We start from the raw sequence: 19,056 nt of genomic DNA, 5'->3' as shown, positions 1-19,056 counted from the left end.
AGTGTCCTAAAACCATCTGCCGCTCCATCCCGAGAAGCAGTCTGCGGTTTTCACCCGACTGGCAAAGGGGTCCATGGAACAAAAAAGGGTAAGAAGCCTGGGTTAGAGGTTAGGAAAAGCTCCAAACCGGGGCCTCATCAGCGGTGCCTTCCTCCCGGGCCTGGCTGCGCGAGCGCTGGTCCTTAGCGGCGCACGGTGGCCTCCAGGCCTCTCCTCTGCCAGGTTCCCCTGATGCTCGGCTTCCGCGCTCCGCCGTGGTTCTCTCTCTGGCTGAATCTCACTCTTATAAGGGACGCCAGGAACAGGATTCAGACCCTCCTGACTGAGGGCCGCGCCTCGGCTGGGGCCGCCACCTCCGCAGGTCCCGCTCACGACGGGCCCCCACCCACGGGAGTGGGTGACGGTCAAGAGCACGCTCTTGGGGCCCATCGCACTCGCGGAGTCTCTATCCAGGCCACCTTCCCCTGTCTGGTCACACCCAGGTGCTTTTTCTTACTGTTTTCTCTTTAAAATGGATTTTTCTTTAAGCCCAAAAGTCCTTCACGGGAAAACCTCCTATCACTTCTGTAACTAGAACACCCAAGGCGGGAGGCAGAGCAGCGACTGTATTAGCTGAACGGAAACGACGTTAGAGCGTCTCCAACGCTGTGAGCTGCCCAGGGTCTGAGCCCACCAGCGGGAAGGCCCCCCTGGTGCCCGGGCAGAGCCCTTCCTTTGGGTCATCGAAAGGCCCCACGGCGCGGTTTGAAAGGGAACGTCTTCCTCTCCGTCCCGTAAGGCGGCACCGGCAAGCAGAGGCACCTGCTCTGAAGGACCTGCTCCCCACGCCCCAGGGCCCACGGTCGGGGCTGAGCAGGGGCAGGGGCACCCGCTGCTTCCGTGCGAGGACACAGGAGGCCAGAAAGGACAGTGAAGAGAAGAAGTGAGAGTTATGCAAAGAGCTGGGGCGGTGGGGGCCGGGGGCTGCTGCGGGAGACAGCCCACCTCCCTGCAGCCCCAGGGGCCGGCACTTGCCGTGGCCTGCAGCCTGGGAAGCAGGCTGGAGGAGCTGGGGGCAGAGGCAGGGACCCCACAGGAAGCAGGACCCAACAACCCTGGGGCGCCAGGTCAACCGGATTCAACAGACGCTTCCTGGCACCTCCCTCCTGCCCGGCTGCAGAGGCGTTGCTGGGAGTTGAGCAAGGCCGGGAGGGAACCGGAGGGAACCACAGCTGCCGCAGGCCGCCCTAGCCCTCGGCAGAAGGGGAGAGCAAAGCAGAGGCCGCGCCCAGTTGAACCCCGCCTAACACCTGACCCCGGGCCAGCCCTTCCTGGCTCCTAACCACAGCGCCCACGGCCTCCGCCAAGCCCTCTAACCTCACCTCCTACCCGCCTTCCCCCCATGCCCAGGCTGTCCCTGGTCCTCGTGCTCTTCCCACACACCGAACTTGGTTCTGCCGCAGGGCCTTTGCACATGCTGCTTCTGCTCTCTGGACCCCTGCTCCGTCTCAGTTCACCTCCAGACAGGCTGCTTCTGACCACCCTCTCCTAAGGGCTATAGAAGCAGCCTCCTGTTTTAGCTTCCTGGCTGCTAAAACACCGTGCAGTGGCCTGGCTTCACACCAGGAACGCACTGGTTCTCAGTTTCAGAGGCTAGAAAGCTTGCGTCCTGCAGGGGGCTGCAACTGGCTGGCCAGCAATCTCGGGGGTTCCTTGGCTTTTGCGTCACGTGGCAACACGCGCGGTGGCATCGTCCTTCTCTGCCAGCTTCCACTGCCCTCCAGCTTCTGGCTGCTCCCTGGGATTTTCTCTCTGAGGCCTCCAGACATAGGATTAAGCCCCATCCTGGTGCAGCTGGAGTACGTGGTCAAAAGAGCTCCCCGCCACCCCGGGGATGCATTAAGATTAAGACACGATTTGGGAAGCGGACTTGGCCCAGCGGTTAGGGCGTCCGTCTGCCACACGGGAGGTCCGCGGTTCAAACCCCGGGCCTCCTTGACCCGTGTGGAGCTGGCCCACGTGCAGTGCTGATGCGCGCAAGGAGTGCCGTGCCACGCAGGGGTGTCCCCGCATAGGGTAGCCCCATGCGCAAGGAGTGCGCCCCGTAAGGAGAGCCGCCCAGCGCAAAAGAAAGTGCAGCCTGCCCAGGAATGGCGCTGCCCACACAGCAAGATGACGCAACAAAAAGAAACACAGATTCCCCTGCCGCTGATAAGGATAGAGGCAGTCACAGAAGAACACACAGCGAATAGACACAGAGCAGGCAACCCAGGGAGGGGGGAATAAATAAAAAAATCTTTGAAAAAAAAAAAGATTAAGACACGTTTTGCCGGGGTACACACCTCCAAGCCAGCACACCTCATACAGGAAATGCATCCATTTATTTCATCTCAGTTTGTTATTTAACTGTTCCAATCAACGAGAAGCTCCACAAAAGGGGAGCGTCTTCTGCCTGTTGACTAACACCTACCAGGATCTGGAATCTGGAATGAGGCCAGGCTCCGATGGAGAATCACGTGTTTACTGCCAAGCAGACTCTCCAAATCCACACCACCCAGTGCTTCTCGGCCGGGGCGTTCGGCAGGACAGTTCTTTACCGTGTGGGACTGTCCCCCAGGTTGTTACAGATTGACATGCATGTCCCAAAAAGATACATCCACATCCTAACCCCCCATCCCGGGAATGTGACCCCTTTTGGAAACTGGGTCTCTGAAGATGTGATGAGTTCAGAGGAGGTCAGATGGATTAGGGTGGCCGAATCTAATACGGCTGGAGGACCTAGAAGCAGAGGAAATCTGGACACCAGCCAGTAAGAGCAAGGCAGACAGCGAGCTGGCCATGTGGCGGAGGCAGAGGGCGTGTTAGGCCGCCACCAGCCAACGACGCCACGACGGCCGGCGCGAGCAGAGGCCAGCAGAGGGGCTGGGGTGGGCTCTCCCGTCGGAGGGCAAACGGCCCTGCCCACACCCCGCATTCAGACATCCAGCTCCAGAACCCAGGCAACCCACTTGTTGCCAAAGCCAGAGTTCATAGCAGGAGCAGCCCTGGCCAGCTAAGACACAGACACGGCAGCATCTGCGGCACCTGCAGCGCCTCCGCCCGGCCCTCAGCCGCACGGGCAGGGACACTGCAGGGATACCATCCAGTGCTTACCGCGACACCAAACCTGACTCCAGCTGAGAACCACTAGACGCTGCCCATGTGGCACCAAAGCCCCCGATTCTAAGATCCCCGGCCGAGGAAGGAGGAGGGGGGTGATCGAGCTGTGTGCAGAGGAAGGAGGCACACAAACGGGAGGGGAAAGATAGGCAAGAGAAAAACACTCTAGATGACGGGGGCAGTGGAGGACAAATGAATGGGGTGCAGGGATTGCAAACCGGTAGACCTCCAGCAGAATTAAACCCAGGCTTTTTGCTAGGCTTCCACGCTATAAAAATTTTTATTTTAATTTGGGGGGCCTGGTCCCCCAGTTTCCCTTGCGCCCCCTTTGCTTCCTGGCTGCCACGCCCCTGGCCTGAAGGCTCTGGTCCTCCGTGTGTCCAGCAGAAGGCACTCGGGCCCGAGGATGGTCTACCTCGGCTTCATACATAGAGGGGGTCGCTGGCAGGGCCACAGTACGTTCTTCACCCCACCCAGCAAAGGGCTGCCTCGTGACCACCTGCTGGGGCCGCTGCTTCCTCCTGCCCGAGTCAGGCAGAGGGACCCCAGGGAGTCACAGCCAGTCACTGGCCAGCAAGGACAGAGGGGCCGTCGAGTCTTTCATGCCTATCGCCTCTCCCGGGAGCGTCTGAGCTGCCTGGAGCCCGACACGCCCCTGGCCCACGGAGGATACCTGCACGGGGCTTAGAAGTGAGACCCAGGCCATGGTGAGAGAGGGTCCTGGCAAACACACTGGGGGCACCAAGGTGCCCAGGAAAGGAGGCGGCGTCTGAGCCCAGCTCAGCGTAGTGGACGCTATGGATGCCCTGCCCAGATGCTCCTAACCAGACAGGCCCACCCAGGCCTAGGCTGCAGCTGTCGCTGACACCTACAAGCTCAGCCTGTCACCTTGGTGGACAGGGATGCGTCCCCCACGAGCCCCCTTCCCCCAGGGGCAGCCGGTGGGTAACAAGGCCCAAAAGCTTGCTCTCCCTGCTGGGCAGTTCAACTCCAGAGGATCGGTGTCCCAGGCTAGACCTCAGAGGATCTGTGTCCCAGGCTAGATCCCCTTCCCTCCCCTCCTTCCCACTAGAGCACCCTCTCAATAAACCACAGCATCCAAATCCTTGTCGCAAGCTCTGCTTCAAGGGAAACAACCTCGGGCACTCAGTTTCTCCGAGATGTGACAGCCCGAGAACAGACCTTAGGACTTCAACTGCAGAAAAAAGGGTAAGTGGATGAGAGACCATCATCACAGCAGAATGGTGCTCTGACACTGCAAACTGATGACTGTCTTCAAGTAACACAGGAAAACCATGGCTTTTAATGTTAGGTGGTAGTCGGGGAGAGAAGGAGATTACTGAGTGGCCCAAATGCCAGGTTTCAGGCAACGTAAGAAATAAATGACTGAAAGAAACCAAAGGGTGACTGTGATTGTGTTACATACAAAGGACTGTGGTATGATCTGTTCTTCCAAATTTTCTATATGTCATTTTGTATAAGAAAGAAAACCTTTTTTAAAGAAGGGCTAATGAAATACACTTTAGGAAGTACTTCCAACTTAACAGAAAATGTTTAAAAAGAATCAGAACTTGCCACCTGACCAGCAATGTTGGGTATAACTAGAAGGACTGACTTAGAGCCTGGTAAATCAGCCAGGGTCCAATGCAGTCCTCAGCGGGCTCCTGTTCCAGCTCATTTCCCATCGCTACTCCTCCGGCACCAGGGAGGGACGGGCAGGTGACTCTCCTCCCCACAGGCTCTCGAGCCTTTCCAGTTGCAGTGTGGATGCTTTCAACGAAATGATCCCTACTTGTCCATCTGGCCCTGAAATCCTCCAATTACTTGCAGCTGTAAAGATGTTGATGCTTTGCCTTAACACAAGATTCCAAGCCTTACTTCTTGTTACTTCTGATACTCATGAGGGTCTCAAGCAGGAGTTTACAAAGTGGAAGAAACGAAGATTAGTTCAGTTTTCACATAAAGGAAGAAAATATTGGTTAATGTAACCTGGCAGCCTACTGCCTCAGTCTCCCACTCCCGCACTCCGGGTTAAGCAAGAACAAAGGAAACCAGCTTAAGCCAGTCCTATAGGCAGTAAAAGAGATGCCCAAGAAAGAGCTAAGTCAATACCAATTCAGCACTAAATTCCATTCCTTACTTGGCAAAGGGGAGCAGGTAAAAGCTAAATGGTTGGAATGTGATGGGGGAAGCTTAGATCTTCTCGGATAGGCTGTAACCTTTGAAGTATCCAATCTATGGAGAAACAGAGGAAGGGCTTGCGCTAGGCTTAGGGGTATAAATTGTGTCATTTTTCTTTGTTTGGGGGCACCAGCTACTTTTTTTCTGGTTCTGCGTCCTTTCTTGCAAGATTGAGAATAAATTCTTTTCTTCTCCACAATCCGGCAAGTCTTATTTTCTTCCAAAAGAAGATTTCTTTCTTACACAAAGCCAACTTTCTTCTTGTCCAACTAGTAACACAACTTGTTGAAGGTGTGTCTTACAATGTTTTGTTCCCATTTTTTGTTGACTCTTGGTTTTCAAGCTAGAGTGTATGTGAGAAAAAACAAGCAAACAGGAAAAGTAAACTTTAGGCCTCTGTGATTTGGGTAGACAGAGTTGGGTGACAAATTCAGAGGATGAGCAAACACAGTCGGACAGTCGGGCAGAGTTGTTTGTTGTTTTTTGTTTTTGTTTTTGTTTTTTTAGTCCCAGAAACTTAACAATGAACTTGACGGACAAGGAGGCTGTGCTCTGCTCAGGCGCAAGGCAACTCAGGAAATCTCCTGAGGAGATTGTCTTCTAAACTAAAGCAATCCACGACTAAACTAGCAACTGTACTACCAAAAATAAAGAAAACATTTCAGAGCTTGATTGACAGAATAGTTTCCTGCAAAGTGAAGGGGGAAATCACAACCACCAAACACCTCCGAGAAGATACTTAAGATAAGCAGTCACACATTTGCAATAAAAACTATGGATCAGGCACAAAACAAGTTCTAAGTACTTAGCACTTCCCTGATGCATTGGAGATGAGGGCGTTTTTTCCTTTCCTCCTACAATGCTACGTAAGTAAATTAAAATCTGCTCAAGTCTATCAGTTCCTCTCAAAAGAAAATGCCGTTAGGAAAAAAAAAAAAAAGTTTATTTCAGGGGAAAAAAAAGTGCAGTGACAGAATCTCAGAGGAAGTAGCATGCAAATACATGTAAAGGGATTCATTTGAAGCCAGCTGCTTATAATAGCCAGCTTCCTCCTTCTTGCCCACGTATCAAGAGTATAGACAACCTCAAGAGAAGGAACATGTATCTCCTCCCCAGCATCAACTAACGGCTATCTTCCTACAGAACACAAGGCCCTATCAGGGAGAGAGAAAATGCGAAGACAAAGACCAGCCTGATACAAGCCATAGATACCACCCTCTACACATCTAGGGGCAGAAGGCAGTAAACCCAAAAGGCAATTAACCGACAAACAGAGCATGTCCTCGTTCCAGGAGGCAGACTTTCAAAAAAACTAAATATTTGTAATTACTGCAGACAGAGATCGTTGGCCTACGCTCTGGGCACCGTACTTGCCCTCCAAACCAACATCCAAACAGACCTCTCTCTCTCCTCTCCTCTCTCTCTCTCCTCTCTCTCACACACACACTTGGTTTTCTATAATGCCGTCAGACCCTATTAAGTCTCATCATTGATGGGCCTTGAAACAGGGAAAGAGAAAAAGCAGCAGCAATCTATCATGGAGGGTGGAAGGAGCACAGGCACCTCCTCTTCACCTCGGCGAGGCTGGTGCAGTGAGGTGGAGGCAGGAGCTGCCTACTTTACTACGCGGCACCACCGCCCCAGCTTCTGCAAACCAGAAGGTCGGGACCACCAGGCCTCCAGACCGCTCTCGCCCAGGCAAGGGCCCAGCCAGGTCTCCCTGCTACCCTGGGGGGTTGGCATGGGGGTTCCACACGACACTCTCCCGCCAATAAATTCCCCCTGAAGACGGGGAGAGGAGATGTTCGAAAGGGGCTGAGGGAGCGGATGTGGTTCAAGCGGTTGAGAGCCTGTGTCCCACGTGGGAAGTCCTGGGTTCAATACCCAGCCCTGGTACCTCAAAAAAAAAAAAAAACTGAATTTTGAGCATCAGGGCAGACATGCGCCACAGGGAACCTGAGGTGAACTGAGGCAGGAGAACAGGGGACGTGGGGCATGTGGAGAATCAGGTATTCAGAAACCTGGAGCAGGCAGTCACTCATCTAGAAACCTGGGGCAAGTGGTGAGTCACGAAGCTAGAAATCTGAGGCAGGTGAAGAGGCAGGCACCCCCACCTGCAGAAAGACAACAGGTTACATTTCCAGAGAAAGACAGGGACTTGCTTGAGTTAGAAACAAACAAGGGCTCAACTTATCCAGTAGCCAGCCCTTGCCCAAGGCCTTGTCAGATGTCATCTAACAACCCCTAAGGCAGCTCTCTGGCTAGGGGCACACGGCCCACCCACCTGTCCCGCTTTCACACGCGGGACAATAAACCATCTTGTCGCCTAGTTCGTTCCTTAAATTTTTTTCCTGCCATCGAATAAAAACCCTCTCCGTCAATAAAATCACCAACCATTTCCCTGCCTCTTTCTCATCTGTAAAATGGATCCTTCAGGTTTTCCCAAAGGCTCAGGCTCCTCCCACAGAAGCTGACGGGGTAGGTTTCGACCCCCCCCCCCCCCCCCCCCGGCTTCAAGGCCCCCCAAGACGCCCTCCGTCCACTCTTCTCCACCACCCCGGTTTTCCCAGGCCAGTCCGGCCAGGCAAGGAGTCCCCGCCCCGGGCCAGGTTCGAGGAACCCGGCCCGAGAGCGGGGCTCCGCGGAGCCCTGGCTCCTTCTTCCCTAAGAGCCGGAAGTAAGCCCCACGTGGGTCCCGATGCCGGCGCAGCGGCTCCGGCCCGGTCCTCCCCGGCCAGGCCTGCAGCCCTCACATGCCCACCCGCGCCCAAGTCCGCCGGCTCCGGGGGCCGCCCGCTGCCCGCCGAGTCCCCAAAGCACAGATCGCGTCCTGCGGGGCCCGGGCGCGCTCTGCTCCCCGGCGCCCCACGCGCACGCCTGCCGGCCACGCGCGTCCGACCTCCCCGGGCCGCGACCACCCCGGGCCCGGGCGCCCGGCCGGCGCGCGCCGCCGCCGCCGCACCTGCCGCGCGCCGACCGGCCTGGGGACGCGCGCCCGGCCGCCCTCCCCGCGCCGCCCCCGGGCTCCAGGGCTCCAGGGCGGCGCGCGCCGGCAGGCCACGCAGGCCCCGCCGCTCGGGCCGCGGCCGCCCCTCCCGCGCCGGCGCACCTGCCGCGCGGGCCCTCCTGGCGCCGCGCCCGGCCTGCCCGGGGCCGCGCGCCCCCGCGCCTCACCAGCGGTAGCAGCCGTCCGAGGCCTCCAGCGTGAAGTTGACGCGCGTGGCCCGCGTGAAGGGCAGCAGCACCTTGGGGATGTTGAGCTTGGACGCCGCGGCGGCGGGGCCCAGCGCCAGCAGCAGCCGGAGCGCCCACCAGAGCAGCGGCGGCCCCCGCCCGCGCGCCGCCATCCTCGGCCTCCGCTCGCCGCCCGCGCGCCCCCGCGCCCTCCGCCCGCGCGCGCGCGCCGGGGCAGTAGGTGACAAGCGCGGGAGGGAGGCAGGGGCGGGGCGAGGGCCGCGGCCTCCAGCCACTTCCTGGGGGCCTGGGACGCGGGCACCGAGGGCCCGAGCCCCCGGCGATCCCAGCCCCTGCCCGGCCCGCGCTCCCGGGGCCGTGCGGGGCGAAGCGGAGGGACCGGGGCCGGCACGCAGGGCCACCTGGGGGAGGGGCGCGCGCCCGCCGTTACTCCACCACGCGGGAAGCCCTGCGCGGCCTCCGCGCTCGTCCCCGTGGCTTCAAACCCTAGGCCCTTACAGGGTGACAATGGGGGACTTTCCAGCCATCCGCCCAGGCATTCACTGGGCCGGGCGCCGGCGCGGCCGGGTGTCCCAGAGCGACCTTAAACACGCAAACTGACACCCCTCACCCCATCCCCACACAGAGGGCGTCGGGGAGCGCTGTGCAGCTGCATCTCATCCCAGTCCTTGCCTCCCAGAAGACAGGACCCGCGCCGAAGTGCGGATTGCTTGGTGCTTCCCCTTCCTTAAATCCTCGCGGGACTCAGATCCCCCTTTCTCCAGGAGCATATAGGCTAAATGACCCGAAGGTCACTCAGCCTTGAAGCACAGCCCCGGGACCTTCTGATCCCAACCACTTTTGCTCTGCGCTGTGCCCACTGTCTTCTGGAGACCTTAGGAGAGTCACCTGAAGGCTGGATGCAAGGCGCCCACCGGTCCAGAGCTCACTATGCTCCCCAGGAAAGAGAGAGCGAGTTAAGTATCATCACTCAGTTCACCCAAGCCTGCGCTCGGAAAGCTGGGTTAAATTCCGCCTTCACTTTGTGCTCTCTGGCGTCGTCGTTGTCGTGAACTGCAGTGAAGAGGTGGGATCCCTGGGCTCCCCATGCTTCTCCGTGCCTCTCAGATTTCACCCTGGCTGTGCAGGAAGGACCTGGCCTAGTGGACTTCAGGAAAAGGGGCTGGGTGAAGGCCCCAGGGCCCAGCGTGTGTACCAGGAGGTGTGTGAATTGTACCAGGAGGGCGCAGGTGCTTGCACCAGGGAACACGGAAGGACGGTTAAAGCGCAGTGGGACTGGGAAGCGTTCTAGGAGGCGGCGGTCTCTGGGCTGGGCATAACGCCTTCCTGGGCATCAGAGGGACTCAGATGGGCCTGAACTTGACCTTCAGGGGCCATCCAGCTTTTGAATGGTGATAAGGGGGCGTTTTGAGGTCACCTCAAAGCCCGAGGGCTGCAGACCGGAAGACAGATGTGTGTTGGGGTAAACCTGTGGAGATTCCAGACTCGAGGGGACTCTCTTCTCTGAATAAATAAGAGAAAGAAGAGATATGTGGGAATCCCCCTTGAGGGATTCTGTGAGGAAGTCTTTGGATTCTTGTTTAAACCTTTTATTGATTCATTCTTGACTGGGTGATACAGTCAAGATGGTCTCAACTCAAAATGTACAAACACACACACAGTGAGTGGAGACCGAGTCCCCTCACTGCCCCAGTGAGCGTCCAGTTCCCATCCCCTTAGCAACCAGTCTTTCCATTTGACTGTACTTCCAGGGAAACTGCATGCATATGAAAGGAAAAATATAACCATATACATGGACATATAGACATTTTTAATCAAAATATAATTCATCGTGTTCATCTTCTCAGGGCCTGTTAACCGCAGAGCAAAGTCACCTGCAAGCCAGGGGTTCTGTCCCCTTAAACTGGGCAAATCAGGAGCTACAGGGACCAGGCAGGGAAACAAATAAGTAAAAGGGACCAGGTGGGGGCATTAGGAAACTGGGGCGCTCTGGCCCATGGGGATCATGAGTCAATGTTGCCCCGTCTTTCTAGATCTTCTGATTATTGAAGAGAAATCAATGGCATATTTAGGTAAAATGTCCCAACTGTAAATTATGGCAACCAATTCATTAAAACTGTGGTCATTTATCCCAGAGAAATGAAAACCGATGATCACACAAAAACATGTAGACAAATGTTTCTGGCAGCTTTAATTGTACTAGCAAAAACTGGAAACAGCCCAGATGTCTCTCAGGAGGTGAATGGTTAAACTAACAGGTTTCTTTACATCCATACCAGGGAATACTACTCAGCCATAAAAATGAATGAAGTATTGAGACATGCAAAAGTCAGATGAATCTCCAGGGAATTATGCTGAATGGAAAAAGCTGACCCCAAAAGAGTGCATGTGATTCCATTTCTATAACATTCTTGAAATGACAAAATTATAGAAATGGAGAATGAATTAGTGGTGGCCAGGGATTAGAGACAGAGAAGGGGGTGTCTTAACTTGCCAAAGGGCTGCCAATGCGAAGTACTGGAAAATGTGTTGGCTTTTATAAAGGGGATTTATGTGGGGTAAAAGCTTACAGTTCCAAGCCTGTGAAAAGTCCAGCTCAAGGTACAATAAGAGGCCCTTTTCCACCAAAGTCTGCTGCCTGCCACGTGCTGAAGTAAGATGGCGGGCGATCTCTGCCTGGTCTCTCCTTCCCTTCTGGACTTGCTTTCTCAGGCTCAGTTGCTCCACTTTCTTCCAGATTCCAGCTGCAAGCTGGCATAGGGCTTGTCTCTTAGGGCCTCCTAAATCAGTCTTGGCTATTAGACTTTCTTCCCAATTTCAGCTGTAAGCTATCAGGCAAAGGCTCATCTCTTCCCGGGCCTCATCTGTTTGCACCTTCGCCTAGCTGTCATAGGGCAGATTCAAAAATGACAGAGCTCTCTCTTCTGTGTCTGTCTCAATTCATCTTTCTCTGTATTTCTGTTTATATCAGACCCAGCAAGGGGACTGAGATGGAGCCTGAGGTACACCTTACTGCCCAATCAAAAGCCCTAAAGCAGTCTTATCAAGTAATCTAATCAAAGGCCCCTCAGCTAACTTTAATGCAATCAAAGGATAGTTCACCCAGAGGAATAGGTTAGCTTATAAACATAAACTTTCTCTTTTTGGGAGTCATAAAATAATCTCACACTGCCACAGTGGGGCAGCTATAAAAAGGCAACAGGCGATATGCTTGTGGTTGTGCGATTGTGCTATAGTTTTGCAAGATGTCACCATCGGGGGGAAAGTGGATAAAATATAAGGGATCCTTCTATTATTTCTTACCCCTGCGTGTGAATCTAACAATTATATCAAAAGAAAACATTTAGTCATACAAACAAAACAGCAAATGTACTGTGCAGGCCTCCCAGGACACAGCTGATGGGTGACACAGCTTGTTAAACTCACCCCTCCCCATGCCAGTTGCCTATGAATCCGGTAAGAGAGTGTCCGTGCAGTTAAGCACAGATCCCCGAGTCTTCTGTTTAGGTTGAAAACAGCCATATGCCGTGCATCCCCCAGACAGCACAAGACTCCAGAGCAGAATATCTGAGCACCACTGTCCTAACTCACGTTGGGTGCTAGGCCCCATGGGCGTTGGAAGGTGGTCTTGAGTTTAGCCCAGAATATTTTGGGCCCAGCTGGTGGCCCACGAGGGCCAACCCCTGCCTTCTCTGTGTGGTCTGTTTCCACTCCCTGCCATCTGCTCTCTATCTGAGATGTGGACAGGCAGCAGTGGGCAGATGGCCTGAGCAGACCACCATATCCTGGCCGCAGACATGGTGACCACAGATTTGTGTGGATTAATAAAATGCAATAGAAAAATGTGTCCTGTGACCCATATCCTTGCCTCCCAAATTTCAGTCATTTTCTACCACCTTAAAAATGTTTACACTGAGTTCACTATTTGTCTTTAAATCAAACTTTACATATATTTTTTATTTCCAAAGTAAACTTTTCATGTCACTTGTCTAAATAGAAAACCAGTATCAGTTGCCAAAATAGATGGTAGTCATAAAAATAAACACAAGGAAACAAAGGCATGCCATCAGGTTACAAGGAGATAGTGTTTCCTACCAAAGGCTCAGAGCCCAAAGCCTGCCCTCTGTTCAACCAGAAGAAAACCGAGCATTAGAAGAGAGCTGAAGACACAGCGGCACTCTCCTGGGCCTTCGTCTTGAGCCTGTGAGGAAGCAAAGAGAATTTAAAAGGTATTTAACTGTTTCCTAATGGACTGTTGTCATACTAGAGCTTATCTGTCATCCTTTTTTTAATGGCTTAGTATTTTTTTTTTACAGAAGTCATTTCCATTTTAATTGAGAATTACTATTAGCCCTTGGGTATATCAGTGATACAGTTCTAATTTGGAAGACAAAATTACTCACAGGAATCAAGAACTTCAAAGGCAGCTTACAATTTACTATACAATATAATCTGAGAGCTTCCCTGCTCAAGTGTTTCTAGAAAAGGAAAACCCTTTTTGTTTTTAAGTAAGAGAATGTTTAACTGTTCTCTTCCTCTGGTCTCCCCATGTACCGCATCAAAAAGAAAGAGAAAAAAAAAGCTGAAGAGGTGATTTCTTAAAATAAAATTTTATTGAAGTATATCATTCATACAGGAACATACATAAACATTAAGTATATAGTAAAGGTTGTGAACTTCCTAAACAACCATGCATCGCATCATGATTCTGAGCAAATGCTGAATCTTCTTTCCCGATGCTCCTTAAAGACCAATTTCTCAGACACCGGGTTTCAAAGAGAGAAAGTTTATTTGCGCCAACAAAGGAGGTAAGTCTCCTTAGATGGTCCAAAAACTGCCTCCTCGATTTGCAGAAATTCTAATTTTATAACATGCTAATGAGTAATCGGGGTGGAATTTGCACAGGTTCTTTCATCAATAAACATTAACAGGCTGGACAGGTTGGGAGTGGGTACCAAGGGGGGGAGAGGGGAGTCACAAAGTTACAATCGTTATCAGAGGTGAAGGCATCTGGGCGAGGGGGATAGTGAAAACAGAGGTCAGCTACGAGGTTTTCCATCTGGATATCAAACAGAGGAAGGGGGAGTGGGCACCCCTCAGTAGAAATCTTCATAAGCCGAGGTCACGTGCCTGGAGTGATCATGACACCAGCAGGTGCCAGGGGCATGGATGAGGGTAAGATCTGCCTGGGATAATCATTACAAAGGCAGGTTTTCAGTCAGAAATGGCCGCGTACAAGGGGTGAAGTCAGTCCAGCCAGTTTCAGTAATTTCAGATATTAACCCGTTTATAATTATGTGTTAATTTGTAACCCGCAGTTAGCATTATACAGAGCTCCCATGCATCACCCTCCACCAACACCTTGCATTGTTTCCCCCCTAGCCCACCCGATTATTAGCACCCTGCTTTAGTATTGGATATTTGCTATAGATCAGGAGAGACTGTTATATTTGTTCTGAAGGAGTCCAGCGGCAGTTTAGACAGACACACCGAAATAGGCTGGGAAGGAAAAGGGGCTGCATTCGCTGGCTGAGGGAAGTTGGGGGGGGGTGTGGTGGCTGGATTCCTCTAGGTTCTTGGCTGTTATGTAAAAGAGCATGCCAGTTCAGTTAAGGCAGTGGAAAGAGTTTATTGAGAAATGAGAGCAAAAGAACCCAAGTACACACCCGAGAAGAGGAGGCAGGCCCCTCCAGGCAAAGACAGCCCCTTGGGGTTGGGGGCTGCCTGTACTAGAGCCATCCTTCACGCCCCCTTCCCAACGCGGGGGGCTGAGCCCCAGCTGCTCGCGGCTCCGACTGCCTGCCCCACCTGCTAGCTCTCCACGGTGAGGCCTTCTGTCTGGGGTTATCCGAGGCCAATAGGCAGGCAGGTTAGTAGAGGAAACAGGGAAGGGCTGAGGCCCCGCAGACCCCATGGCTGGGAGACCCCCCGGCAGCCTCCTGAGGGGAAGGCTGCCCACAGATCCCCGGGCCCCTGGCCCGAGATCCCATTTGGAAAAGCCCCAGATAAGCCCAGGCAGGCCTCCTCACGGGGCGCCTGGGAGCTAGCAGGCAGGGCTCAAGGCAGCCCCTCCCCAGCTCCAGGAAGGGGGCGTGACGGTTTAAATGCCCTGACCGGGCCCCCACGCTCGCTTGCCCTCACCCTGCAGCACGCCCCCATCCACGACGGGGACTGGGGCTCTTGTTTCCTAATAAGCTCTCTCCGCCCTTGCCTACCCTAGGCGTGTGCTTAAATTCTTGTATGGAACAAAAGCCAAGATCCTAGAAGCCCAGAGCTGCCAGCAAGGGGGAGACCTGTCTGAAGGCATCGGGGGCCTCCCTTTGGCCGGGAAAAGAGTTCCAAGTGGAACCTCATTGCCGGGGCCTTGGTGGGGTCTTCCCAGCTTTTTTTTTTTTTCTTTTTAATATTGCTTCCCCACTCCCTCGTTGCTTTTCACTTGCTGTGTCTGTTCACATTCCTTGTTTCTTTAGGAGGCACCAGGAAACGAACTCGGGGCCTCTGATGTGGAAGGGAGGCGCCTAATGGCGTGAGCCACCTCTGTTCCCTGCTCTGTTGTCTCTCCTTATGTGCTTCTTCTTGGGCCTCTTGTTGCGTCAGCTCGCCCTCTTCTTTAGGAGGCACTGGGAACCGCACCAGGGACCTCCCGTGTGGTAGGTGGGAGCTCAGTCGCTGGGGCCACATCCGCTTCCCGGGGCTTTATTCTTTGTAGCAGCCTTACCTCAGGGGGTTTCCGGGCGGGGTCTCGTGGGCATGTTTTCTGCCCAGTCCCCCCCTGTGACTCAAGTCTTCCCTCTTTCCCTATACCAACCTGCCTCGAGAGGACAGAAGATCTAATCAGTCTCAAATCTGCCTCCCCGGCAAGGGTTTTTTGTTGGTTGGTTGGTTTTTTCCACAGCTTTTCCACAGGTTTGAAACAAAGAGAATTAATCATAGGATTTGAAACAAAGAAAATTAATGGTAGACTCAACATTCTTGGGAAGAGGTTTGGGGAGCTTTTGTAGTTTTTCTGTTCTGGTGCGCATTTAAGATCCATATTGTGCCCCGTGCCTCTGAGGTTCACGGTGGCATGAATAGGGATGAGGGAAGCATTGCAAGGATGCAACATACATTTTCTGTACAAAGAAAGAGAGGGAAAGCGCTGGCTGATATTAAACTCAACAGGGCTGTGTGCTTTTCTGCAGAAACGCTGTGCCTGTGCTAAAGTGCTTGCTGGATTACAGCTGTAACAGTTAACCACAGCCATCTTCCACCCCTGCATTCCCGTGCTATACAGCCCCGTCCACTCAAAGTGCACACTCAGTGGCTCTCAGTTTCCTCATAGAATTATGCTGTCATCACCTCAGTCAATTTTAGAACATTTTCATTACTCTGAAAGAAAAAACCTACACCCCCTTATGCTCCCAATTGTTGACCCTTAGCGTTGATATAATATCTTCTTTGCCATTGCTGCAAAAATATTACAATATTGCTGTGAACTATCATCCATAAGTTACATTCGTTTTCATCTCCCATGTAGCACCACATTCTTAACACTTTGAAGAACATTCTTATATTTATTCTAGTAACCATTTTTTATAATTTAAAGAAGTTTTGCAATGGAGACTCCCAAACATGCACAATAGAAGGCAGAATTGAATAACAAAGCCCTTGGCCATTCAGCCTGGTGACCGCCCATCCACCACCAGCCCTGCCGCTTCCACAGCTTCTCACAGCACCGCCCAGTATACCAAATCTAAGGCAGCCTATCATTTCATCTCTGTTTCAGGACCTATTTCTCAAAGATAAGAACCCTTTTACACATATATCTCCACAATACTGTTATCACCCCTTAAAAAAACTCGATTCCTTAATAATAAGATATCCAAAGTTCAAATTTCCAGGGCACATAGTTGCCATATCTTTTTTTTTTAAACATTTTGTTTAAAAAGTCAGAATCCAAGTAAGGGGTCACACATTGCAATTGGTTGAAATGTCTTTGAGATCTCTTTAATCTTACCCTCTCCCCCACTCATCTTTCTTTCTCCTGGACAATTTATCTGTTGCCCTTTTTTTAAAAGATTCATAGATCACCCAAAATGTTCCATTAAATAATATAAGAGGTTCCCATACACCCCACTCCCCACCCTACCCCACTCTTCCCACATCAACAAACTCTTTCATCATTGTGGCACATTCATTGCATTTGATGAATACATTTTGGAGCACTGCTATACAGCATAGATAATGGTTTACATTGTAGTTTACACTCTCCCTCAGTCCATTCAGTGGGCTATGGCAAGATATATAATATCCTGCACCTCTCCCTGCAATATCAGGGGAAGCTCTATTGCATTCCCCAATGGAACAGCAACAATTCTCCAAATGCAAGGGCAAAAACCAGTGAAGAAGAATGGTCAATGATGGGCCCTTGATACTGATGACTCGGCTTATGAGCCTGTGTATTTGTTGTGCTTTTGAAGATGGACAAGTGTTGGATTCCTCTAGGTTCTTGGCTGTGACGCATAAAAGAATTTTTGAACACGCCAGTTTAGTTAGGCCAATAAAAAGAATTTGGGGGGGATTTGGGGGAAAGAACAGAGCTTGCTGAGAAATGGGAGAGAAAAATGGAAATACACACCAATTTTTGGTGTGGGCCCCTCTAGGCAGAGAGCAGGTTCTGCCTCCTGTGATTGCCTTTTAAACTGTTAATTATTCTATGCCCTTGCTAATGCTAAGGCGATGGGCCCCAGTGGTTATTGGTTACCCCACTATGATGGGGGCCAATGGTGAGGCCTTTTTGGAATATCCGGGGCCAAGGGGAGGTCCTGGAAAGAGAAACTGGGACCTCAAGGTTAAACTCAAGGTCCCGGCAAGGTCTTGCAGCCATGTTGTCTGCTGGCCATGTTGTCTGTCAGCCATGTTGTCTGTCAGCCATGTTGTCTGCCGGCCATGTTGTCTGTCAGCCATGTTGTCTGTCAGCCATGTTGTCTGTCAGCCATGTTGTCTGCCGGCCATGTTGTCTGCCGGCCATGTTGTCTGTCAGCCATGTTGTCTGTCAGCCATGTTGTGGGTCATCTTCTCCCCCATTACCCTGTACTAACCTGCCTCACTTTGATCATCTGAGTAGCCGTTGTATGTATTTAGAACTTTCTTGCGTTGAGTTATGCCTCCCCTTGGCTGCACAATTCAGCCCTGGGCATGGCAACAACAAGAACAGTGTTTTTGGGCGAGTCCACAGCCAGGTTTCAGGGCTGGTCCCCCGTTACTTAGGAAAGGGACACCCACTGTGGACCGTCAGCATCTCTCTGAGCTGGAAACCTCAGTTCTTGAGAAAATAAAAAAGAAGAAGAAGAATGGGAGAGTTGGAATGGCTTCAGCCTCTGCAAACTGCTTTCCAAAACCTCATCGTGACTCAGACAATGGTGCCATTTAGTTGCAGAGATTTCAGAAATTGCTCCTTTTTATCAATGCCCAGACATGCCGCTTTGCTTGTGATTGCTTCATTTTCTGTTGTGCTTTTACTTTCACTAGGTGTGGTTTTCTCCTGCTCAGCCAGGATCAATGGCCATCTGGCTCCTGTGGTTCCCTTAGGACCTTCATCCTCCTCCTCTGTGCTGGTCTGGAGCTGTATGGACCCCAGGAAAACACATTCTTAGACTTAACCCATTCCTTTTGTTGTGAACCCATTGTAAGTAGAATCTTTTGATGAGGTGACTTCAATTAAGGAGTGACCCAGCCCAATCTGGGTGGGTCTTTTTAAAAATTTATTTATTTATTCCCCCCACCCTTTGTTGTTTGTGCTGTCTGCTCTCTCTGTCTGCTCATCTTCTCTTTAAGACACACCAGGAACAGAACCTGGTATCTCCCGTGTAGGAGAGAGGCACTCAATCACTTGGGCCACACTAGCTCCCTGATTGGTTGTGTCTCTCATTGTGTTTCCTCTTTGTGTCTTCTTGTTGCATCATTTCGCCATGTCTGTCCATCATACCAGCTTGCTGTCTTGCTCGTCTTCTCCTGGAGGTACCAGGAGCTGAACCCGGGACCTCCCATGTAGTAGGCGGGAGCTCAATCACTTGAGCCACATCCACTTCCCTCAGAATGGGTCTTAATCCTATTCCCAGAGTCATTTATAAGCAGAACTGAATTCAGACAGAGGGAGAGAAAGCCACAGAGCAAACAGCTCGTAGCTGAGCGTCAACGGAATCCAGAAGAGAAAAGAGAGACCAAGAGACGCCTCCATGTGCCGTGTCATGTGACAAGCTAAGGACCAAGATCACCGGCAGCCAGCCCCAGAACGCCACGGTCTTTGGGGAGAAAGCATTGCCTCAAGGATGCCTTGATTGGGACTTTTTCCCAGCCTTCAAACTGTGAGAGAATAAACTGACCCGTTCCATAGGATTTGCTTGAACAGCCTAGCAGACTAAAACACCCTCCAACGCCTTTGTTATCCACAGGCATGGCTGTAGGTCAACAGCTGAGGAATCAGCAGACGACGCCCCGTTCCCAAGGGTGGCCAGCTCAGCACACCTGCCCAGAAGTCCAGCCACACGTGCGTTATCCAGG

At 52.3% G+C, this 19,056-nt stretch overlaps 1 protein-coding gene across 1 annotated transcript in view; it reads right to left on the bottom strand.

Annotated features, from left to right (window-relative positions):
* Nucleotides 1-8,692, bottom strand: part of NUP210 (nucleoporin 210) — a 122,741-nt gene extending 114,049 nt beyond the window's left edge. Inside the window, exon 1 of the mRNA XM_058288876.2 lies at nt 8,494-8,692. Within this exon, the coding sequence (XP_058144859.1) occupies nt 8,494-8,666 (173 nt within the window). The 5' untranslated portion in view covers nt 8,667-8,692. The remainder of the gene's footprint in view (nt 1-8,493) is intronic.
* Nucleotides 8,693-19,056: the final 10,364 nt, after the last annotated feature.

This window comes from Dasypus novemcinctus, chromosome 26 (assembly GCF_030445035.2).
Source record: "Dasypus novemcinctus isolate mDasNov1 chromosome 26, mDasNov1.1.hap2, whole genome shotgun sequence".
NCBI lineage: Eukaryota > Metazoa > Chordata > Mammalia > Cingulata > Dasypodidae > Dasypus > Dasypus novemcinctus.
This window is presented reverse-complemented; position numbering and strand designations above follow the sequence as displayed.